This window comes from Anabrus simplex, chromosome 10, assembly GCF_040414725.1.
Source record: "Anabrus simplex isolate iqAnaSimp1 chromosome 10, ASM4041472v1, whole genome shotgun sequence".
Classification (NCBI taxonomy): Eukaryota; Metazoa; Arthropoda; class Insecta; order Orthoptera; family Tettigoniidae; genus Anabrus; species Anabrus simplex.
Genome location: NC_090274.1, coordinates 44,964,877 through 44,990,638, shown reverse-complemented (window position 1 = coordinate 44,990,638; position 25,762 = coordinate 44,964,877). Strand labels below are relative to the sequence as shown.

Sequence of the window (25,762 nt, the reverse complement as noted above, 5' to 3'; positions counted from 1 at the left end):
CTTAATATAAATTCTGTTGATGTCAAATCATTGGTAAAATTCTTCAATACTTGATACATTTTTATATCAGTTTCATAAATTTTTAATTCATTCTAAATTTTCATTTTCATTATGTTTATTGATTATTTGGTAATATATACAGTAGAACCTCGATAATTCAAAATTGGTTCATTCAAAATCCCGCCTAATTCGAAGCAGCTCTCGTTCCTGGAAACATGAGATACATTTTTGCATGTTATTTAAATTGTTTAATTCGAAATACGGATAATTCGTAATTCGAAGTACAATGTCAGCCCCATTACCGAAATTCAGACTTTTAATTCGAAACTGCCTGTACATTTTAAAACGGTCATATGTTACAGACAAATTTCAATTTAAAAATTATCCGTGTCATAATAGAACGCGTGTTCCGAAACGTGGAGGGGTAGCTTACCGCACTTACACTCACTTCGGTGGGTCTACAGTGCACTTCATGATTGCTAAGTTGAATGAAATCAGAATTCTTTTGTATTCAACCTTTTAAGGAACGCCGTAATATCACGCAACAGGCAGTGTGCAGAAAAACATAATCCGGGAACACTGGCGATGCCGACAGTTGACGAAAAAAAGTGGTTCATATAATAAATTCGTAGGCACCAAACAATATTGTCATTGCCGATGAAACTGCATTGCTTTATTTTAATGCGAGCCCAAGCGGTCTTATGGTTTTAAAGGAGAAAGTGCCAGCCGGAGAATCGTACAAGGGTGGGGATGCGGGTCATTGTAGTGGGTTGCAATGCACATGGAAGTGAGGAACATTTATCCCCCCGTCACAGGAAAGTTCGATCCGCCACAATGTTTTAAGGGCGTCGGGCACTTTCCATGCCAGTACAAAGCATCTAAAAATGCAAACAGTACAGAAATCCAAAAAAGAATGCATTTGCACAGGGGAACCAGCATAATTTTTCCTCGTCTTTGAACTGTGTGATTTTTTTTTTTTTCCCCTTTTGTTGCGTGAGGTTATGTTTGTCGGTGATTTATCCAAGTGCATTATTTGAACATTGTAAATGCACCTTGTTGGATACATTTTGGAAATAGTTTTTCCATGGCATTTGAAAGGTTTAAACTTTGAATCGAGGTGATTGCATGTATTAATGGGTCTTAGAATACTTAATTACGCGGGAGGTGTTTACATTTCTGAAGTACAAGAGAAGTGCCATGGCGGGAAATCGTACAAGGATAGAGTCATAGGAAAGTTCGATTTTAAGGTCATCGGGTACTTTCTGTGTAAATACAAGGCATCTAAACTGGATACAGTATAGCAATCCTATGAATAAAGCACTTGCACACGGGAGCCATAGATTTCTCCTCGTCTTTGAATCATGCGTTTTCTTTCTTTCTTTCTTTCTTTCTTTTTCTTTCTTTCTTTCTTTCTTTCTTTCTTTCGTTGCGTGAGGTTATGTTAGCCAATGAGATATCCAAGTGCATTATTTGAATACTGTAAATGCACCTTCATGGATACATTTTGGAAATAGTTCATTTTTCATGGCATTTGAAAGGTATAAACTGTGAATGAAGGTTAACTGCATTCAGTAGCGGGCCTCAGAATATTTGGTTGGTACTTCTGAATTGCAAATTGGCGGTTAATTCGAAATCACGTAGTTCGAAGTTCAATTTTTGAGTCCCAACGACTTCGAATTAACGAGGTTTTACTGTATAGGGTCTTTTGGAAACGCTATTTGTGACTGAAACCCATGAAAGAAAATCTGCGTCCCCCCACCTCTGGCTTGATCCCCATTCTTTCACATCCTTTTCTTATATCTTGCCTTCAGTAGCTTCCATTCTTTTATTAATGTTTAAAGTTTGCTATGTCATATTGTCTTTGTACCCGCTTAGTGCTACAAGTGATATAAATGAATCGTGTTGGATACGGATACATAACCCATCTCAAGATGAAGGGAAACTTAAAAGTGTTACCCTGCAATGATTATATTAAAGACCACTTCACAGAATGGAGGTAAATTAATCATCATGCTGAAGGCATAACATAAATTAATATTGAAGGCAAAAGCCTAAAATCCTACTTAGGAGCTACCCTCAGTCTTTGTGAGGGGCTAATCCTTTTCTACAAGGTCAAGCACCTGGGATTTAAAATTTTTTTAAAAATTAACAAGTTAAAGAATAGATTAACAGAGTTTACATTTCCATGTAAAAAAAAAATTAACCCCAAAGATTAAAGAGAAAAAATACAAAAATCCTGCACCCAAAATAAATAAAATCAAAAGTTACATTATTAAGTTAAAGAAGGAAGGCTCCCAGTGAAGCGGAGCAACTCCAGACCCACATCCGATCTACACTAGACCCAGCAAGAAAGTAAAGCCATGCTAAGCTGCGTCCCAGGGGAGGGTCGCGCACTTGCATGGTAAAACAACCAGATCAGCAAAAATCAACCAGTGGGAGAGAGCAGCATTTTTAAACTGTCATCTTAAGCAATGATATTTAAGTTTGAGGTTTCACAATGTTGTGAAATGATCTTTCCAGAAGCATCCATAGACTATTTCACTAGAAGTTTGGCACCAGCACATTGGCATGTGCATGCTACAGTGTGTTTCAAAGGGAACATCACTATTGCACCATATGTAGAAACAAATAAATTACACTTCAGATAATGGCACATAGGCCTTTGGAGGAGTGGAAAGAAAAGGCTTCCACTTCCTGTAACCTCGGTACTAATGGGGGATAGTGGGATTAGTACTCTGCCCAGCCATCTTTATCCCCAGGAATGAATCTGGTACTCATTTTTGTTGTAGGCTGAGTGAACCTCAGGGCCATTAGCACCTCCAGAAGTTGAAATCTCAGTTTCTAAATGTTTCAACATTCTGAACCGGGAAATTGAACCAATGACCTTCTGGGTGAACCGAGCATGCCTTTAGTGCCTTGGCTACACAGCCACTAATAGACTAGTACAACGTATTAAATATTCTCGAATTGAGGAGAGTTATGCCATCAGTGCTGTATCGTAATATGTCGCTATATGTCCTGAAATAATCTCGTGATTGTTTTACTTTTGAAAGTTATTGCAGTCAAGTGCTTTCAGGCGCGAGAGGCAGGAATGGGTTGATCCTCATGCTTATTACCATACGTACATCCTGGAGGAATTCGTTAGTGCTTTCCCATGCAACTTTGTAGGTTGACAGTCATCATCAACAGCAATAATTATTAAATTTCGTTATTTTGTTTCTTAATATGTATTTGAAATGGTAATATTTCTTTCCAGGTAAAGACTGATCGTGAGTCGGTACGACATTTGGACTTCCTTCACGGACTGTTACGGCCTCTGGTCGATATGTACGCTTCCAGTGCCTTGGTCATCTCGCGCCTTGTGGATCGTGAACTCACGGAGAAGGAGCTTGTCCAAGAAGTGCTCGCAGAGATGAAGACTCAGTTGGATAGGGGAATTGCTCATTATCGTAAGTACATTGTTCTTAAAAGACTTTTCTCTGAATATGGCTTGAAAATTGAAGTTGACTAAGAGTGAAATTTTACTTCAGATCACCCGGTAGTACTACATCTGATTGTAGTTTTGTTTTAAAGAACAAAATGACTAAATTATTACCGTTATGGACGCGTTTGAGCAAGTGTGCAAGGAAAGAAGCCGATGTTCGCTGATGACATGGTGCTCTGTACAGATTTTTTAATATTTCTTTTCTTATAACTGTTCGGGTCTTAAGTCTGCTGAAACTAATTTTGAATAAATAAATTTATAAATTACCTGAAAAAGAAAACATATCGTAATAGAATTATAGCTGAAAAAGAAACAATTTAATTGAAATAGAATATAATTTTTGTTTGAATCCTTAAAAACCTGAAGTTTAGAAGTTATAATGTAGTCCTCACTTCTCTCCAATCTAGCATAAAATAAGATGCGTTCCAAATTTCAAGTTTCTACGGATTTAACCCTTTCTCATGGACTATCTTTGATTCACTGTCTGGCGAAACGTAGAGTAATAATTTGCTTGTCAGGTATGGTTGTGGAGTACCTTCACTAAATAATTTATTCTGTAAAAACAACTTAAGAGATCAGTTTCAAATTTTGCAACAAAGGAAAATACACTATACTTATGCTAAAATGATACAATGAGATCACCTAACTACACGCAAGAACCCCCCCCAAGTTCGGAATGGTACATCAAGAAGCATCCAACATGGTGCAAGTTAATGTTAAATTGCTCTTTTTTTTTTTTAAGTCAGTGTGAATTGCTCGACCTGATGGGACTGGGAATGCAGAGAATGCAGGACTTCACCATGAATCCCCCAATTTATTTCATTTTCGGGATATTTAGATAGCAAATCATATTGCCTCTCGGACATACAAATTATAAACTATTTTTCAATGCATGGAATTGGAAGATAAATTGACATTAGTTGGAATATTATGTAATTGAGCCCGCCTGGTGGGCATGATCGTTAAGGCGCTGAAGTCTAAACGGGTTGACACCGAGGTTAGCCAGTTCAAGTCCCGTTGGTCGAAAAAATGTTCACCATCAGAATGTTGGCTGGCAGGGTAGGGGAAGTGGTGGTATACAATTTCTAATCACTAGATTGCTGCCAAAAGCCTGGATTAAATTCCAAACCTCTCCACGGTGCTCATATGGAGTGAGGGCATATGACGCTGTTGATGGTGATTCGTCCGTTGGATGGGGACGTTAAGCCTTGGTGCTATTCGACAGGAGTAGGCTATGTGCCGGCACCGGGTTTCACCCTCTCCCTACTACCATATATGACCTCATTCATTTCATCTCATTAACTCCTCTGATGAGGTTGACGTCAGGAAGGGTATCCGGTCATAAAAACCCGCCACGACAGATTCATCTCACCTCATACCCGACCCCGTAGGGAAACGGGACAAGGGTTGGGCAAACAAACAAGTTGGAACATTATGTAATAACGTAGAGGCCCATAGTCCGAAAATGAATTAACTGGAGGATTAAAAGTGATGGTTTTTTATATTTTTAGGCCTGATATTTTTAAAGAAGACTGTACCTGAATGAGCTTTTCCTGTCCTGTGCAATACACCTTATTTTGATTTTCCTGAGGTTCATCTTCTGTCCCAAATGTTTCCCACACCATTTCTATTATTATATACCTACAACTTCAAACTCACTACCATTGCATTCATCAACATGTTAATCTAATTTGTAACAAATATCCTCTTCGCTCAACTGGTTATGTGTAGCCATGTTGCTGCAATGTGTTTACATTGAGTCAGCTGTCTGTTCTGTCTAAGAAAACGTATAAAAAACACATTATTTTAGCATTCCGTGCATGACAGTTGTATCTAGGAAGCGTAGGGAATTCACTGGTTCCAAGAAGTTAAACGTTTAGCAGACAGATGGCTGAGGAAATTGGTTTGGAAGTCTAGTACGCTCTACTACGCATCCCGCGGGAGACAATATGCAATTCCAGTACGCTTTACTATGCAACCCACGGGCAAGAGTGCAACAGAAATAATTGATGTTTTTCAAGAACAAAACGTGTCTTTCTATTTTAATTAAATTGTTTCTTTTTCAGGTTATAATTCTGTTACCATTATGTTTTCTTTTCGAGGTAGTTTATAAATGATCCAAAATTAGTTACAGCAGACTGAAGAACCCAACAGTTATAAATTAACTGAGTTGAAACTGAAAAGAGATGGCTTCAGATATTACAGAAAAAAACCTCTGTACAGAGACAAAGAAGGAAGCAGAAAAACAGAGAAAAAAGGACCAGAAGGTGGAGGAATAAGGATAAGTTGAACAGAGTTAATGTGCCTTAGGGAGAAGGAATCAGATGAGAAGGTGAATGCATTAGAGATCCCAAAAAATAAGCAAATTCAGGTACCTTGTTTCATTTATCCAACAAACTTATGGATTATTTATGAAATAGAAAGCGCACAATGTGCCTGATACATATTAATGCAATTCTACTATTACTCACTCCAAAGTTGCCTTATTGAGATATCCTTTTATTACACACGAGCGTGATATCTGTTACACTGTCCCCCATGTCATTTACACTTGCAATCTGAGGTTGGGTCGTGGAATTTTATACTTGTACACAGCTTGAAGTGAAATCCATGTACCGCAAAACGGGTAATCGTATGCCTCAATTCATAGTTAGTGCTTTTCCATTCATTAGATGTCATAGCTTCTGTGGCGTAGAATTCTATAGGAATATTCCTCTTCTTTTCATACAGATTCTGTAATAGTGCGAAGCTTTGCTGTGTACACGGCAAGGTCATTTCCTGTCTCAATTCCTCGATGAAGAACGGTTCCCTTGCCATATCATATACCAATCTTGACTGTGAATATTTTGAGACACGTAGGACTCTCTTTCAGTAAAGGGACTTTACTTGTTCCAGCTTTACTAGGTCGTTCTTAGTTAAGAATTCCCACGCGAGTTCTAAACCATAAGTAACTATTGGAATTATCTTGAGTCTGAATAACTTGATCGCCGTCTCTACAGATAAGTTTTAGGCGAGGGATGTCATTTATTGCTATAATTGCCGCTGTGATCCTCTCCCGCATGTGCACTCCAAAACACTCCCCACGGGTTTGAAGTGTGACGCCCAAATATTTAAATTAAATCAACTTGTGGATGAAAGGAAGAAATAAAGAGCCAGTACAATTCACGTGGTGAAGCTGGAGGAAAGTATTCCGTGTGTTGTGTGGCAGAAAGGTGCCAAACAAACTTAATTGGAAGATATAGTAGAACAGCTATGACTTCGTCGATGACAAAAAGAAAATGAAGCTGGGAAGCAGAAACAAAATTTGTCGGAGGTTGAGAAAATAATTTATTGTAGAAGAACTGGGACTGTTGAAAGAGCCCTCTATATAAAGATGGTAGTGTATGATGATGTGTAGATTGTCTTTGTTATTACATATTTTTGTATTTGTTGTCTCCTCTTCCTATTGCTCCCTCTGCTGATGCTGATCTGTCATTGTGTTTATCCTATTATGTATTCCTTTTCATATTCATGTGCGAAGCCTCATTAGTGCGTTCTTCATTAACATGTTTTCCCGCTTAGCACATCGTAAATTAGAAATCCCGATTCTCATCGTATTAAGTCTATATAAAAATACCTCGCTTATCACGTCACGAATTTTCGCTTTACCGCTTAGTAGGATTGCATCCGTTGTGGAAGGAACGTGAATTCCAACCCGGGTAAGAGCCCCCTCCGCAGTTATGTGATAGCCGGTTAGCAGTCAGACTGTCGAATAACACAGTGAGCCTGTTTGTGCTTGTATTTCACATTCCATTCAGAAGTTAGAAATGTATTTCGTGTTTAGTTGTACAGTGAAGAGTAGGGAATATTTGTTGTGTGATAGCCTACATCTGGAACATAATCGTGTGAAATTGACCAGCGTGGTGCATATTTGTCTTGTGATAGCCTAATTGTGGATATGGGAAAAGTCGTGAAATTCCTTACATGAAGACAAAATTAAAGTCTGTCAGCAAGTCGACTGGTATCCACATCTTCAAGCGCTCAGAATTGGCGTGAATGTTAAAACTCGCACCTTCCAGTTTCGACTTGATCACTCGAATCAGTCTTAGTTGGTCAGAGTTTTGTTCGATTAAAAATAGCAACCAAAGTCATTCTGTTGCAGTCACACATGGCCGTGTATAACCTCAAGGCATTGTCTAAGTGTGTGACCAGAAAAATAATGTTTAATAACAAACTGGACCGAAATAAAAGGCTTCTACTAACATTTGTTTTAGAATAATACTTTGTTTTTTTTATGGGACCCGTTCATATGTTTTCATATTTGTTCTCTCATGTTTTTCACACCTTTTAATACTCTCTTCTCATAGTTTTCACTGTACCCGCAGTTATATGACGCAAAATCCCATTATGTCGGGAAAAAACGTATCTAGTGTATCCATATCCTAGTAGCTTTTCTCTCTTAACACTTTTATTTTTATTTTTTTCTCCTTTGTCCCCTGCAGAAACATCTTAACGGGGTTTTCCTGTATATACAGGATAGTCAGAAATTATGTGAACCGGGTATATGAGCATTGGAGGATTGCTCATGCTAATATATAATTCGAGAGTAAATCGTTTGATATCTCATACCATTGTTATTTTATTAGCTGCTGGAGTTGGCCGATCAGATCACTTCTTGGGCGAATTCAAATAGGCTTTGCCAGGCTGTGTTGCTAAATCCATATGTGGCTTAAGACCGGCAGGAGACCACCAGTCGAAGAATGAAACTTCGCCAGGATAGTGGGGGTTTGAATAGAGAGCTCCGAGCTGACAGGATTGTGCCAAAGTCAGTGACTCTGGCTTGAAGCCAACGACGTTTTTGTGTTTGATGCTGATTTCTTGGCATTGCTCTCAGGCCGTTCTTAAGTCACATACAGATTTAGCAGTACCTCTGTGCAAAGCACATGTGAATTTGCCTGCGAAGCGATCTGATTGGCCAATTTGAGCAGCTGATGAAATGACCGGTGCGAGATACTGAATTATTTCTTTCAAATCAACATGACTAACCCTCTAACGCACATACAGGGTGTATCCATGATGATGTTACAAACTTTCAGAGATGATGGAGGACGGCAGATGTATCAATTTGAGATAAGGAACCGTGTTCCGGAAACGATCGACTCAAAACTCAAGTAAAATTCTTTTCATTTAACCCGCGAGTGGTTACGTCAAAAATGTTTCGTGATGGGTCGTGAACGGTCGATTTGACCGGTGAGTATAAAATACCAGTTTTTGAAGCAAAACGCATTGCATTATTAAAGGGAAAAAAAATGTTCATGAAACAAAAAAAGGACCAGGTAATAATGTAACACCAGGAGCCGCGCACGGTGGAAACGACCACTGACTGACTGGTGATGGAAGGGTTAACAGCGAACGTCAACGCGTGCATTAAAAGGTACAGGAGGGGAGGAAGCGTTATACCATGAAACTATTAAGAAAGAATAAAAAATGACATAAATAAAATAAAAGCTGATGCAAAAATTCGCGTTGAAACTAGTCCCAATTACTAATTAAAATGTTGTAATTTAACCATTATAACATTGTTTTGTATTGAATAGGTGAACCCATAAGTTGTTCCCATTTTATTCTCAGCTCGATACGGATATTATATATATATATATATACACGATGAAATTCTTAAATTTAAATGAATCAGCCAACCAGGCAAAAATTAAAGCCCATCAATACTTGGGTTCAAAAATCTAAACTGGGAAGCTAGGCAAAGACAAAATTCATATATGTGTCTATGTCTGTTTTCAATTTTTGTTGAAGATGACGCAAAAATTGGCGTTGAAACTAGTCCCAATTACTAATTAAAATCTTGTAATTTAACCATTATAACATTTTTTTTGTATTGAATAGGTGAATCCATAAGTTTTCCCATTTTAAAAATGTATGCGCCCAGTCTAAAAGACCGTGACGCGACCCCTTGCAGATTAAATCCGTTTACCTGCACAAGTTTCACAGGCTGTTCCATTTACAACAAATGTTCGAAATGGTATTCCCCTGCGTCAGTACAGCCATGGCATCATCGCACAAAGTTCTTTCATACCCGTTCGAATATCCCCGGTGCCTCATTTGAACAGTGATGTTAAACAACTTGGATTATTAATAACTTTTAACTCAAACGTTTCTGGGCTACGGTTCCTTATCTCAAATTGTTCCATTTGCCATCCTCCATTGACCCTGAAAGTTTGCAACATCATCACAAATACACCCTGTACACCCGGTTCACATTGTTTACAACCACCTTGTATAAATATACTGTATATCTTGCATCAAACATTGGTGATTTAGTGTACTTTTCTTTCTTTTCAGCGGAGAGTCTGTCGGTGGACCCCATCAAGAACTCTCTCAAACTGTTTGAACGTTGGGGTGTAATAGAATGTTACCTCCAAGATAAACTAAAACTTTATTATCTCAAGGATGAATACAATACAGACTCCTCTGTGAGAAAAGTGTTCGAAAAAATCACCAAGTATCAGTGGTCAATCGGTCGGCAATGATGTGTACGAGTGTTTTGTGCTGTGTGTGTATGTGTTGATACTATAAATGACTGGTCAGTATAAACATTGAGGCTGTCAAAAGTTAACGCACAAGCAAAAATAAGCAGACAAATGGATCATGGAAATCTACACGAACAGTACCTCTTGTGCGTGTATATTTCTACTGTCCATTTTTCTGGATTCCCGCATGCCACTCGCAGATTGAATTTATACGTTTCGTTACTACAAAAGGATGAAATAAGAGACATATTCATAGAGGAGTGGCCAAGAACTGTTTGAAGAAGAAGAAGAAGAAGAAGAGTATTGCACAAATAAAGGTTCTCTTTTTAAAGGATGCAGCTGACAAAGTTTTACTTCTTTTGTACATAGAAACATTCTTTTTGACAATAATCTCTGTTAATGTAGAGAAACTATAGATATTTGTATATTATTGTAAATAACATGTGTTTATTTCCCATAAGCTGTTTTGTTGTGAATTTTTTTTGGCAGTCATGTTGTCAAAGTACAGTAGAAGCTTGATATAGCAAACATGTCAGGGGACTTACTTAACCTCTTTGACGGGCAGACACAGTGAAACGATACTGAAATTACCATAACTTTTCTCACTGTATCTAATGTAATATTGACACTTTCTTTCAACAAAGATTATTGACAGTTTGATTGTACATTGCATCGGCCCACCAGTGACTTGATGCTTTATTTAGTTTTTCTTTTGCGTCACTAGTGTCCTGAAGTATTTGATTTTGATTATGCCCCACTATGAACACCAAACAAGTGCAAGTGCAATTGTTCGGTGCATTATTGTTGAGAGGACATTCTAACATATTTTATCTCCATCACAAATTTCCAATCCCATAGGTATGTGACCCAGAAATTACCCCAGAAACAAATGTATCTTCTCATTCATTAGTCTGTGGGGTATGAGAATTTTATGTTAATTTTATTCCTGTTAGGTTTACAAAAAAAAAAAAATGTAAACTCGTGACCTGATCCCGAGGTTTTGCAGCTCTTTTCATTCACACCCCCAAAGGAGGTGAGCTGCATGTACCATTTTAGCCGCATACCAGTCCTCCTGCCATTCTTAAATTTCTGGCAGTACCAGGAATCGAACCTGGGCCCCCAAGGACAGCAGCTGATAGTGCTAATCGTTACGCTACGGAGGCAGACAACATGTTGGTAAAATAGCATCAAAACATAAAGAATTTTATTGAAGAAAAACATTTACTGTACACCAAAAGAAGGCAATTATACACAACTACTTTATAAGCTCACCAAACAAAAAAATATTAGTCGCCCACTGGAGACATCGTTATAACACTTTGTAACAGGGCCTCCAGCTTTGATAACTGCCTTGATTCACTGAGGAAGGGAGTCCACAAGTTTCTGCTGGTATGCCATATCCAATTTTATCCCCTCCCGTAGAGCCACCAAGTCGCGGCGATGGTGATGTTTTTTATATTTCACCCACTGCTCGAAGTAGTCCTACACATTTCCTATGAGATGAAGATCGGGAGATTTAGCGGGCCAGCCAAGGTGTGGCAAGGTGTTGGTGTGTTCATCGGTCACGTATGCTTGTAGCCTTGGGAACCACGGCTGTTGACATTTTGGAAAATGGGAGTGTCTACACCATTCTCATCATGAAGATGTTCAGAGTAGGGCAACGCTTTGTCACCAAGAATGTTGGAATAAACATCCTACTTCATGTTCATAGTGACCTGGCCCAAGTCATGCTACAATAAACTTCGATATACATATGCCTACTATAAGAGAAACATTTCTTTTTTTTTTTTTCCCCATTTCCAGTCTTCCGAACCTGGTTGTGAATCAAGGACCTCCACAATTTTCTCTCTCTCCACCACTCCCTTCCTTCCTCCAATATTTCTTCTACTTTTACTCCTCTTTTCTCTATGCTCTCCTTCACCATACCCGTCCATCTCTTTCTGGGCCTTCCCCGTTGTCTTCCTCCTATTATTTTCTCCATAAATACTCGCTTTGGAACATTATGCTCTTCCATTCTCATCATGTGTCCATACCATTTCAGCTTACTGGTCTCTGTCTTGTTGTGAAGTTTTTTTTTTGCTAGGGGCTTTACGTCACACCGACACAGATAGGTCTTATGGCGATGATGGGATAGGAAAGGCCTAGGAGTTGGAAGGAAGCGGCTGTGGCCTTAATTAAGGTACAGCCCCAGCATTTTCCTGGTGTGAAAATGGGAAACCACGGAAAACCATCTTCAGGGCTGCCAATAGTGGGATTCGAACCTACTATCTCCCGGATGCAAGCTCACAGCCGCGCGCCTCTACGCGCACGGCCAATTCGCCCGGTGTCGTGAAGTTTAGGGAATCCAATTTTCTCTCTGATTTTATCCCTTTGTGTCTTCCCAATTATTCCTCTAAGGAATTTCATCTCTGTTGCTTGGATTCTGCTTTCATCACATTTTGTTGTTGTCCATGTGCCCGCTGAGAATGTCAAAATTGGTGTGTAATACATTGAGTACAGAATTTTGTTGCATGTCTCTGGGACGTCCCAGTTCCACACTACACCTTTTGCACATTGGTAAAACCCATGGACTTGTTGGGTTCTCTTTCCAATTCATTTATTTTCCCATCTTATGCAAATATACTCCCCAAATATTTGAAGCTTTTCACAACTTCCATTTCTCTTCCCGTTACCTCAGTATTCCCTCTTTCTTCTCTATTACCTCTCATCATCACTACTGTCTTACATTTCATACAGTATTAAAATAAAAATATAACAGTACAGTACATATTATACTCCGCACAGCTTTACTTCTAAATAGATGTTGTGCAAAACAAATAAGCATCATATTACCTCTGTTGCCAGTGCGCTACTGCAGTGAGAACAGCTGATGCAATACGACTGCAGTAAACCACTCTTGTAAAATGCATACCTGCGAACTCTTCTGATTTACCCGGACACTTTACGTTTTTTAACTCTTCTTCCGATTTATTTTTACTTCTTCCTATTTTTGACCAATATAACCTCCAGTACAGTCAACACTCTTCCCCTAGGATAAAGGATAAATTCTTACGTGCTTGTGTAATTTACGAAACCTCATTTTCAAACATATTTATTTGATGCTTTATTTCGCAAGTGTTTCGTCCGTCGCCTTCGTGTGTTATGTTTCCCGCTCACTGCAGCAGCGCATCAGACAGAGCCAAAATCGGCGAAAACATCAATTTAGAAGTAAAGCAGTGTGGAGTATAACATGCATTTTATTACAGCACTTCTATCTATTGTTCGTATCACCTAGATACCATAATAGATTATTTACTGAAATGAACTTGAATGTATCATTTTCTTTGTGTTAAATAAGACCAAATTCACTGAAATATGAGAAAAAAATTAGTTATAGTCCATGTTATGTACAGACAAAATTTTCATGTCTGTGTAGCCTTCTGTATTTTCAGCGTTTTCATGCATCTGAGAATGCTTCGGTCCAAATTACGGTGCCTCGGATAATCAGAATTCTAATGTAAGAGATTTGAACAAATTTAAAATTTTGATCCTATCCATAGTGATCTGCCCTTAAGTAATGATGACTTTTTGGGTGACAAAAGATTGGCCGGAGAAAAGATTTATACATAAATTAAAATAAAAAAAACTAGAATGCTTTTTTCTTACAACACACTTCTCTTGCTGCAAATAGATTGGTAGACAATATTGTGTTGTTCCCACTGCTGTTAGCAAAGTCCATGGTATTAAACTGAACAACCTGTGAATCACTTTTGTTTTTGTTAATTGTTTGTCATAGGTACAAGTTGAATTGTTCCATGCAGGCCTATACAGCTTATTGAATCTGTTCAGAGATTTCACTTATACAAATGATTGGGGGGCAAACACATTTTTCACTGCATAATGTCTATATCCAGGTATATCAGGCTTCTACTGTAAAGGATAATCCCCAAACCATCCTCTGGTAAGAGGTAGAGATTGCTTCTATATTGAGGAAATTCCTTTTAAAGTTGTTTGCACTCATAGTTGACGGAACTCAGGTGTACCAGAGTTTTGGTAATGTAACGATTTGAATTGTTGACAGTAGAAAGTATTGATGTCTAAGTTTTTAGACTGGATTTTCTTAGATCTGTTAAGTAGTTTCTCAGGGTTACAATTTTACAGAAGAAAATAGGAAATTATCAATAAATACTCAAGCTCTTTAGCTTTACAAATTATGAAATTGCCGCTGTTTCATGCCATTGTGGCAGTGGGCTCATCAGTTGGTATGATGCATCTCTCCCAAGATGCTGGCAGCTAGTGTGCCATTGAGACATAAGCTTTCTTTGAAACACAATGCAGCGAGAGTGCAGTAGGGGAGATAAAAAACGACGTTTCAGAAATGGTTCCAAACAAAATTGTACGTAGATAAAAGAAACAGAGCGAAACAAATACTTGCTCAAGCACGTGCTGTATATGTAACCTTATATCCATAGATTTACTGGAATGGGAAGGAACTCCTATAAGATGAAATTTTGGCACCACAGCGTCTCCAAAAAATGGTAATAGTAGTTAGTATGCCAAACTTTTAAAAAATGTATATATAATAACGCATTTCATTGGAGATAACTGTCATTTTCAGTTATTTTATTTTTTATATGCTCTTGCAGTATAAAATGTGACTGTGTAAAGAAACTAAAAATAGTTTGCGAGAGAAAGGAAATATGTAATATGATGGGAATCCTTTCAAATGGTTTTCTTCTATAAAATATTGATTGGCATTTATGACCTTTTCTTTTTATTCAGATTCAAATATTTTAATATTATTTACCATTTTATGTTAAAAAATGAGTTTATTAAGACATTAAGATTTGGTGTACCTTTGTTCTGTCAAAGAGAAGTTTGCAATGAGGTTGTGTAAGAGATTCTTTGTAATCAAATGAACGAGATTGTTACCATTGTTCCACATTATAATGTACTGACTGAGATAGAAACTGGATGTCTTGGTGTTATGTTTAAAAGCTTTTAGTTATAAAATTTGTATGAAGATTTTTTTAAAAACATTATGTAATTTAATGTAGTAAGACATTTTTAAATTTGTTTTGTACGTAATAAGGACTTCTTAAGCAAAAGTATTGAATTGTAAGTGCCTTCTTCACAAAATACATTGTTATTTGTTCTTGAATCTGTCTTTTTGATGGATAGTTTCTAACAGGGATGTAAAGTTTGTACTTCGTTTGCAATTATCATATATAGTTGAACCTGTCTTCTGTGGTCACAGTCGGTTTAATGGAAAAATATCTGTTACGAGAGGTGTCTGCTAAAACAAGGTTGTAAAAATTAATTGAACATTCTAACTGAAAAGAACATCCACCTTAAATATAAACATACATCTCATTTTGATTATTCTAAATAAGCTCTAACTAAATATTTGATTGGGAGATACAGTAGAAGTCCGCTATAGCGAATACGGCATATAACGAGAACCCCGTTATAACGATAACTTTTGTCCGTCCCTTCAAAATTCCTATATTAAACTATGTATTATCCTTCGGTACAGTGAGAACCCTACCACTGACGCATTCGTTATTGCGAGCGATTATGCGCGCTCGATTTTTTCCGTTGATGATATTTATGCACCCATTCATTATACTGCACGCGATCGATCATCTTTGGTAACGTAACGTTTTCTTGCTATGCCCACCAGCGAGCTCTCTCGTCGACATTCGAAGGCAGTGTCGGAGTCGACTGCTCTTCCACAAGAGAAATGAAAGAGGAGAACATGTTTTCGTAATAAATGCGTAAATAACGTGTCCGATAGCCGTTGTTAACTCATTAAAGATAAACGCTGAATAAACGATTGCTTAATTTTAATGCTAAATACCACAATTAAGTAAGAATGAGATAGGCCTACACCTTAAGATATGGCAGAGTGCGTCATTGATTACGAGGTTCGTTTATATTTTCTCGCGTCCGTTAAATTACAGAAAGGCTATTATCATGTAAATTTATAGCGAGAAGGTTATAATTTCTCTACTTCCGCTTGAAGTATGTTTTCATCATACACATACAGTACAGATAAGTTAGGATATGTGACGCTATTTGAATAACAAAACTGAAACGTTTGCCACAAAATTCGATCAATCATCTTCGGTACATTATAGTTTTCGCGCTATGTGCATTTGCGAGCTCTCTAGTCAACATTCGAAGGCGATATTGGAGTCGATTAGTAATACCCGTTGACTGCTGTTCTCAAAAGAAAATTGGAAATGAAAGAGGATAAGACGTTTTCGTAATAAATGCGTAAATAACGTGGCCGATAGCAGTTGTTAACGCATTAAAAATAAAGGCTGAAGTAAACGATCTCTTCATTTTAATAGTATCCCGTATACTGAAATTAAGTAAGAAAGTGATACACCTCAAGATATGGCAGGATACTATCACTGATTTCAGAGGATAGTTTGTTTTCTCGCATCTAGTTAAATTTCGGAAAGCTGTTCCCATGTCAATTTTTAGCAAGGAGGTTATCATTTCTTTACATGTGTTTCAAATAGGTTTCCATGATACATATAGCCTACGGTTAGAAAACTGAAATGTTTGCCACAGAAGCCTCTGGAGTGATATCGTATTTCTTCAAATCCAAGACGACGGTTTTTTCTCAGAATCTCGTGTGAAAAATCAATGGTCGTTTAGCGTTCGCGGGCTGATAGTATTGAACACCACTGGCAACTACCGCAGTAACCACGCTTTTCACCCCTGCGAGCGCGCACACAAAACTCGTTGACAATAAACGACCGCCTCTTTTGCATAGGCCTACATCGCTAGCCCCTGCGACCGGTCGTACAGTGCCCGTGTGTAACGTCACTGGATCTCGGAAAATAGTGAAGAGAGAATGACATTCTAATATCCTCTATAAAAAGTTTCTCAAATCTGCAGAATGGCATCAAAACATGCGAGCCTTCGAATTCTTAGAAAGGCCACAGCTATCAGTAGCAGAGTTATAACGCATCTGCTATACCTGACGCTTAGTCAAATTAAGTTTTATAGACAGCAGGAATATTTTCGTGATGGATCGTCGTATTGTACAGATACGTGGAACAGGTATTGCCGGAAAATTTTCAATGGGTTCTCGTCGATGCTATGATGCCAATTTTAAGTTAATGGCTATTAAACGCTCGGAAATATATAATAATTGTGCAGCCGCAAGAAAATACGGCATAGGCCAAATTAAAGCCCATATTCTGCATTACCGTGATGACAAAGATAGCTTAAAAAATGCGTACTGCACAAAAAATGCATTCAGTGGCCTGCAACAAGGACGCTTTAAAGAAGATGAAATTGTGAGGTATGTGCACAAAAATGCATGGGCAGAATTGCCGTACCGCGGCGCAATAAACTCGTTCGTTGACTTTCAAAGTCCGCGATTAAGACCTATACATCGCTAGCCACTGAAGTTGGCTGAATCTGGCAAGCAAGATGTGCGTATAGCAGCAGCCAGTTATATCTGATGCTGAGTGAAAATAACAGTTTTATAGTAAGCAAGAATATTTTCCTGGTGGATCGTCATATTGTAGAGACACGTGGAATGTGTATTGCTGGCAAATTTTCAACGAGTTCCCTTCGATATTATGATGCGAGTTTTAAGTTAATGGTTATTAAACCCACTGAAATAAAGCATAATTATATAGCCGCAAAAATCCGGCATAACTAAAGCCAATGTTCAGCATCTACAGTCTAAAAATGTGTACTGTATAAGAAAAGCCATTCATATGATTTTACAAAGCACTTTTTAAGCCTGATTAAATTATTTTTTAAGGAAAAAGTGGGAGTCGTCTTGGATTCGGAGAAATGCGGAAATATTTATTTTTCAGAATGAAATTAAACACACACTTTCACGTAGTTTCTGATTTCGAAAAACAACAAACAAGTAAGCTTCAGTGTGGATATTATACGCGAAAACTCAAATTTTAAACAAATTGATTGCCATTTCATACTGAATTTAATGTGTATGGGGTTTTTCCCGACTTTTACAAAAATCGGATAAAACGACAATCCGCTATAGCGAGTACATTTTTCGCCATTAGGAATTCTCGCTATAACGGACTTCTACTGTATTAGAAATTATTTTATGATTTTATAGCCTTTACACTAATTACAGCTTTGGGAAGTAATCATTCAGCTGGGTGTACAAATTTAGCACATTTTTATTTACTGCAATCTTCTCAAAAGGAGATAACAACCCAGCATGACACTCAAATTATTCAATTAACCTCAGCTTTCAGGTTATTTGCGATTTCTTATGCTTTTTCTTGTAGCATTGACGCATTCACACATTTCAACCATTCATATACCAGAGTATTCACTTCTGGCAACGTCCGCTGTCCAGAATTCGAGTTGTCATAAAAATGAGGCTCATTTAACACGTCTTATGTAAAATAAAGTCTGTTCTGAGGAAAAATGTCTGTATAGGGAGGTGTCCGCTGAATAAAGGTGTCCTTTACGACAGGTTCGACTGTACTAGCTGTCATACCTGTTGTTGATAGAAGTTTTTGTATCGTTACTGCAGGAATGACCGAGAAAATGGCCGTGCGGTTTGGGTCACACAGCTATCAGCTTGTATTCAGGAGATAGTGGGTTTGAACCTCCCTGTCGGGAGCCCCGAAGATAGTTTTCTGTGGTTTCCCATTTTCACACCAGGCAAAGGCTGGGACTGTACCTTAATTAAGGCCGTGCCCACTTCCTTCCCATCCTTGCCATAAGACCTTTCTGAAGCAGCTTGTAAAAAATAAATTGTTGCTGCAGTAATGCTATCTAGTGGAAATCTTTGGCAGCAGAAGAGACAAAGGACACTTTGACTAACAACAATATTCAATCAGAGTAATGTTATTTGTTTTTGTAGGCCATCATATTTTGTTTTCTTCCAGCTCGGTGATAATAAAGCGCACTAGGCCTAGGCTTCCGACCCCATCTTTTATGATTCCTTTTTCCCCTTGCTCTTAAAGTGATCGTCCTTTTTATTCTCATTTTGATAGTCTTCATTACCTTCCTGGCCCATAACAGAATGACCACATGATTTTTCAGCTTATTAGAAAACAATTGGAACTACCATCATCGACTACACATTGTCAATCTCGGAAGCCAACTTTTATCTGTTTTTGACTCAATTAATTTATAACTTCTTCAGTCTGCTGAAACTAATTTTGAATAAATAAATTTATAGACTATCAGAAAAAGAAAATATATCATAACAGAATTATATACACTGACTGAGCAAATGTCATGGGATAGCGGAGCACTGATGCGCAGGTGTGTTGTCTGCGCACTATACGCCCCCAGTGCCAGCGGCAGTTGTATAGGAGACCTTATGAGCAATGGCTGTGCATGTGACGGGTGTAACATGGAACGTCGTTGTGAACTGACACCGTTCGAACGGGGTTGGTGGTCGGTGTCCGACAGATGGGAAGTGCGATTCGGAAGTGGTGCGGGAATTTGGCTTCACACGATCAACCGTGTCCAGGGTGTATCGTGAATGGTTGAATGCAGGTGTCACCGTCCACAACAGATGAATGACCGGCCGTCCAGCCACACTCGATGACCGTGACCGGCGACATCTGAGACGGATTGTCAATAGTGACAGACGGGCAACCGTGCAACAAATCACGGCTCTATAGGGTATGGGAGCCGGCGCCGCACACGGGTACCACTGTTAACCCAACGTCATCGGGCACAACAACGCGCATTTGTCGCCAGTCACCAGGGATGGACACTGGAACAATGGCGTAACGTGATATGGTCGGACGAATCATGATTTCAACTGCACCATGCCGATGGGAGGCACTTTGTATGGCGCAGACCACATGAAGCGATGGATCCCGCCTGCCTCGAAGGTGTGGTCCAGGGTGCTGGTGTCTCTGTTATGGTCTCGGGTGCATTTTCCTGGTATGGAATGGGCCCCCTAGTCGTTCTGGAAGAGACTTTGAATGGTACGCGGTATGTTGAGCTGCTCGGAGACCATCTCCACCCATTTTTGACCTTCCAGCACCCAGACGGTTCTGCAGTGTTTCAAGATCATAACACGTCGCCACATCGCTCCCACATCGCCCGGGAATGGTTCCAGGAACATGCAGCGGAGGTCCAACGACTGCCATGGCCACCCAGGAGCCCCGATATGAACCCTATTGAACATATCTGTGATGTCCTGGAACGCAGGCTCCGTGCCATGGATCTTGCACCCACGAACAGACAGCATTGGCGGCCGCTCTGCAAACGATTTGGTATCAGCTGCGTCCAGAGGACTACCGGAGACTTGTCGACTCACTTTCACGGCGTCTCACTGCAGTTCGCAGGGCCAGAGGAGGCCACACACGCTATTAGGTGACTATCCCATGACATTTGCTAAGTCAGTGTACAAGACGAAGGCAATCTCAAGGGGAGCTAAACTCAGGCACTAGAACACAGTGATCAAACCAGAGTGTCTGTACGTAAGTGAATGCCTCAGAATGACAAGAAAGGCTGGACTGAGAGAAGCAGAGAAGTACGAACGCAAGATCCTTAGCAAAATAATGGGTCCTAACATAACAGATGGACAGTAAACTCTGAGGAGGAAGAGAAGAGCTATACGGGGATAATGAACTGAAGTTCTACGGACGTCTGTTCAGGACTGACGCAACCCGACTAACAAAGCAGATTTTTAATGCATAGAACAACAGACCTAACGTCTTGGATAAATGGTTCAATATGTAAAAGTTTCAAACAGAATTATAAAAAACCACCATTCCAATACTCCACAGTCCTTATATTTAGGATACAATATTGTTACATAGATGTTAAAGTGGTACATGTTTCGCCTAACTTAGTAAGAATCTTCAGCCACATGTAATCCATAGTTAGGTCAGGGCCCTGAACCAGGTTCCTAATTAAGATCTAATTACTTGCAATAGTACAAGGTACAAGATTGAAAAATAGATTTTCTGTAATTAAGTACGGTTGCTCAACAAAAGAATGAAAAAGAACACACAGTTGGGTGAACACAATGGCAGGTCATTGTGGGAAGAACGAGCAACAGAAAGAGGATGAGGACAATATCCACATTTTCGTACATAAAAAACTGATCTGTGGAGTAAGCAATGGTTAAATATAACTAAGAGTCAGTTAATGAATTTGTCATAATATCATACATACATAGAATAAAATACTTGTATAACATCTGAAAGGTACAAGTTGATTATATGTAGAGTAATCCAAGTTTTAAAAGTTTTAACATTACAATTGATTTGTACAAAATTTATTAATACTAATGAAGCATGGATTAATTAAAATATCAAAACTAAAATCTTTGAAGTTGAAGGAAATGAGAATCAGGCACTTAGAAATCACAGTAGAGATGTTGGTTGCAAAACAGAGTTAAAAGGTGCTTGAAAAGTGGCAAGTATCGAAGTGTTGTACCACTTTCCATGTAGTGGACATTTTAGTCGTAAGCTATCTTATGTAGATTCAACATATTAGGAGTTCAACTAAACCTTAGATGTGAAAAGATCGCAATGTGATGCGTGTTGAAGAGAGGTGACTGGCCTCGTTGGCTGCCTGAGAAGGTCTAGACTGTAGAGTATTGGAAAGGTGGTTTTTAATAATTCTCTTTGAAACTTTTACATTCTGAACTCCAATACGGCTATCATAATGAGATTCATAACATGTAAATGGTTCAAGGAAGTAAGAAAGGTCCTCAAGAGCATGGGACTGAATCAGGAGGACATCTCTAACCGATCAAAATACAGATCAGTGATCAACAACTTTTGAGGGCTTCCACGATGAGCAAAAGCAGAACAGTGGCTGGACAGAAGAGAAAGAATGCAACATTTTTGGGCTGCAGAAAAGGCTTCCAGAAATGCCTTATAGTTACTCGACGTGGTCTCTAATGGCCCTAAATGAGAATAATAATGTCTGAAAAAGAAAAAATTAAAATTCAGGTATAATTCTGTTGCCATATGTTTTCTTTATCTGGTAGTTTATAATTATTTTATTCAAATTTAGTTTCAGCAGACTGAAGAACCTACAGTTATAAAATAACTTCATTATTATGATGACTGAACAATATTTCCACGACATTGATGTTCGTCGTTGATGGACTTGGCAATAAAAACTTAAATTTGTGAATATCTCTTACAGTAAAACTGTATCAAACAAAAAAGATTGAAAAATAGATTTTCTGTAATTAAGTACAGTTGCTCAACAAAAGAATGAAAAAGAACACACAGTTGGGTGAACACAATGGCAGGTCAGTGCAGGAAGAAGGAGCAACAGAAAGAAGATGAGGACAGTATCCACATTTTTGTACATTGCTGTCTTCAAATAGATAGGCTCCCTCCTGATAATTTCAAGTTCCTCTTCTCAGGCCCTGATGAGTTCATTTCTGCTATCCAGCTTAATCAGGAGCACGGGCTTCAACACTCATGGAGGGGCCATATTAACAGACCTTCAGTCTTCATGTGGGAAGTAGAGGTGTGTGTGTGTTTTTGTGGGGTTTTTTTATATGTCACTCGCTGATAGACATCCATAAACGGCTGCTAATTTCAGATGACCGCCAGCTGTAAGACATAGCCTGTACGGTTGATAGGTTACCCTTCCGTTACACAAATTTTCAGATGACCCTCGGCTCGAAGGCATATTTATGTCAAAATAAGATAAATACAAGTGGTGAAAGATTAGGAATACAGGGCAAACAAAAGGAGAAAAGTATTCCTGTGGGATTTTCACATCAGGAAAATGCTGGGGCTGTACCTTAAGGCCTAGCTCTTCCCCATCCCACCACCACCATAAGGTCTATCTACATTGGTGCGACATAAAGCAAATTGAAAAAAAAAGGAATCCTAATGGGATAATCTGAGCATTAGAAAGAATGAGTTCATAGTATTGTAAAAGTTCCTCCAAAGATTGAACATATAGATATAATCTCTGTCCTGGGTATCCAAAAGGTTTGGTCCGCCTAGTACATGTGGGGTGGGTTATACTTTGTACACTTTTTAACTAGGATTAATATTTCCGGAGGTATTTGGACATTTGTGAAAAAATGTAATCGTGAATATCTCTGTTATTAATAACATAGCAGTGCGTAAACATATAAGGCTGGAAATTAGATAGTATTTTACACAACTTTTATGATTTACACATTTTTAGTAATGCTGATATTAAAAGAGAAATTTGACATATCCTGTTTTTGTCCCCTGGACATTGCTTTGACACTGTATACTGATATAGCCTAGAGCATTCTGCAGTTATCCCTGAACTTAACCCTTTTTGATCCACTTTATGACTCAAGTTCAGTCAGGTTGTGAGTTTCACAAATAGGAAAAGTCCTCTCAGTTTTAATTACTGCGTTGATGGGTTGAAAGTTCCTTTTGGGGATCATTGTAAGTATCTAGGTGTTGATATAAGGAAAGATCTTCACTGGGGTAATCACATAAATGGGATTGTAAATAAAGGGTACCGATCTCTACACATGGTTATGAGGATGTTTAGGGGTTGTAGTAAGGATGTAAAGGAGAGTGCATATAAGTCTCTGGTAAGACCCCAACTAGAGTATGGTTCCAGTGTATGGGACCCTCACCAGGATTACCTGATTCAAGAACTGGAAAAAATCCAAAGAAAAGCAGCTCGATTTGTTCTGGGTGATTTCCGACAAAAGAGTAGCGTTACAAAAATGTTGCAATGTTTGGGTTGGGAAGAATTGAGAGAAAGAAGAAGAGCTGGAAAAGCCATCCATCTAATTTTTGATCTGATTTTTGATATGCTCTATTGGTGGAAAAGAATCTAATTCCCTCCATGGGAACTTAGAATTTCCATTTTTAAGTGGTATGTTCCGAGCTGTCAGCGGAGAGATGGCGTGGAATGACATTAGTAGACGAATAGGTTTGAATGGCGTTTATAAAAGTAGGAAAGATCACAATATGAAGATAAAGTTGGAATTCAAGAGGACAAACTGGGGCAAATATTCATTTATAGGAAGGGGAGTTAGGGATTGGAATAACTTACCAAGGGAGATGTTCAATAAATTTCCAATTTCTTTGAAATCATTTCGGAAAAGGCTAGGAAAGCAACAGATAGGGAATCTGCCACCTGGGCGACTGCCCTAAATGCAGATCAGTATTGATTGATTGATTGATTGAGTTTGGTCCAGCTTAATTTTGCATTTTTATCATCGTTAAAACAAGTGTAGAAATTGTCCTGAATTTTGAAAAAATGTATGTATCGATCAATGATCTCCTTCCTGGCCTTTTTCCCCAAATTCCTTCGGGTAGGCACCATATGTGTGACGTGGTCCAATAATAATAATCGTATGGCCTCAGCTACCGTGTGCAGACATTTAAATTTGACGCCATCTGGCTATCTGCTCGTCAATTTCGACGTTCCGTTTTACTCTAGGCCCCCACTAGATGGCAGACCGAGTAAACCGAAACTCTCTTGGGCGTCTATGGCTGAGATTTAATTAATTTTGTCGGGTAAACACCAAATGTGTCACCAGAGATCTTTTACATGCCGACATCGTACGACATGGAGTATCGAATGGACTTTTTTCCGCCCTTCAAAAATCCGACTACCTCTGCCAGGTTTGAACCCGCTATCTTGGGATCCGGAGGCCGGCACTCTACCGCTGATCCACAGAGGCAGCTTGTGGTCCAATTTTATGGCTGGATGCCCTTCCTTGATGCCAACGTTATCTGGGGGGCGGTAATGTATTAACTATTATGTATTTCTGTGGTTGTTGGTAGTGTGAAGATATTTATTGAAGTAATCACAAAGATCCACTCCTCAAGCAAGAAAAATTAATTAATATGCAGTTAAAATCTCTGGTATGGCTGTGGATTGAACTCGGAGCTCTCTGAACAGAAGGCCGGAACACAGTCGGGACATGGATTTAAAAATGATGTTAACTATTGTTTAGTCTGAGATGTCTTTGTGATACACATTCCACAGGTACTCTTCCAGCCACAGATGAAGATTCACTTCACAGTTGTTCAAAATTCATAATCCAAACACACACACACAATCTTTGTCAACGATGTCTAAGAATATTTGGATTCTTTAGTCTTCATTTATGTAGAGTCAGTAATTTATTTCAGAATTACACATAAACACTGCTTTGAACAAAAATGAATGCCTACAGATCTGTTTGTAGCAGCTACACCAAAATGTAAAAAAACTAGTTGTGTCCGACTAACTGCAATGAAAATGTGGCACAACACTGTCAACTGTTGCTCTTATTTTTCCCATGGAACTTGTGAAACACGTTCCTTTATAGACGTGATAATAAGCTATCGGGTTTTTGCCGTGTCAAGAAAATCAGCAGAAATTCTTTACGTTTTGCAGAGAGCTGTTCTGTCATTCTATCCTGTGAGTCTTTCGTTGCACTTTATTTTTTCTTATTCTTCTTTTAGGCCTACAATGGACCACATGGTTCTTAACACTGGTGTTTTTTTTTTTTTTTTTTTTTTTTTTTCTTAGCCCAGTATTCCTTCATTCTAGCACTATGGATGTCTTTTCTTTCTTGAGTCCATTTCACTCCAACTCCTGGACGCAGTGATTTAGCTGTTAGTGACTGGAGAGAGTCAGATGTCGTGATTAACTTTCTTAACTTATCTCGGTTGTAAATGTCAATGTGATCAGTGTTTATGTACTGGAGGTCTTTCCAAACTACATTTGTCCATTTGCCATTTGTTGCTTTCCCTCTAGGTACAGTGTTAAAGATCCTTGAAGTGAGTCTCGGGCTGGCCATCCTGACTGTGTGACCATAGAACATTAGTCT

General features: G+C 38.7%; 1 protein-coding gene across 5 annotated transcripts in view; it reads left to right on the top strand.

The window, feature by feature from the left end:
* Positions 1 to 15,148, top strand: part of mino (glycerol-3-phosphate acyltransferase mino) — a 348,653-nt gene extending 333,505 nt beyond the window's left edge. For all 5 annotated transcript variants that reach the window (XM_067154307.2, XM_067154306.2, XM_067154308.2 and 2 more), the window contains 2 exons: positions 3,257 to 3,449; positions 9,821 to 15,148. In XM_067154307.2, coding sequence (XP_067010408.2) covers positions 3,257 to 3,449; positions 9,821 to 10,008 — 381 coding nt within the window. In that variant the 3' untranslated portion in view covers positions 10,009 to 15,148. The remainder of the gene's footprint in view (positions 1 to 3,256; positions 3,450 to 9,820) is intronic.
* The last annotated feature ends 10,614 nt before the right edge of the window (positions 15,149 to 25,762 follow it).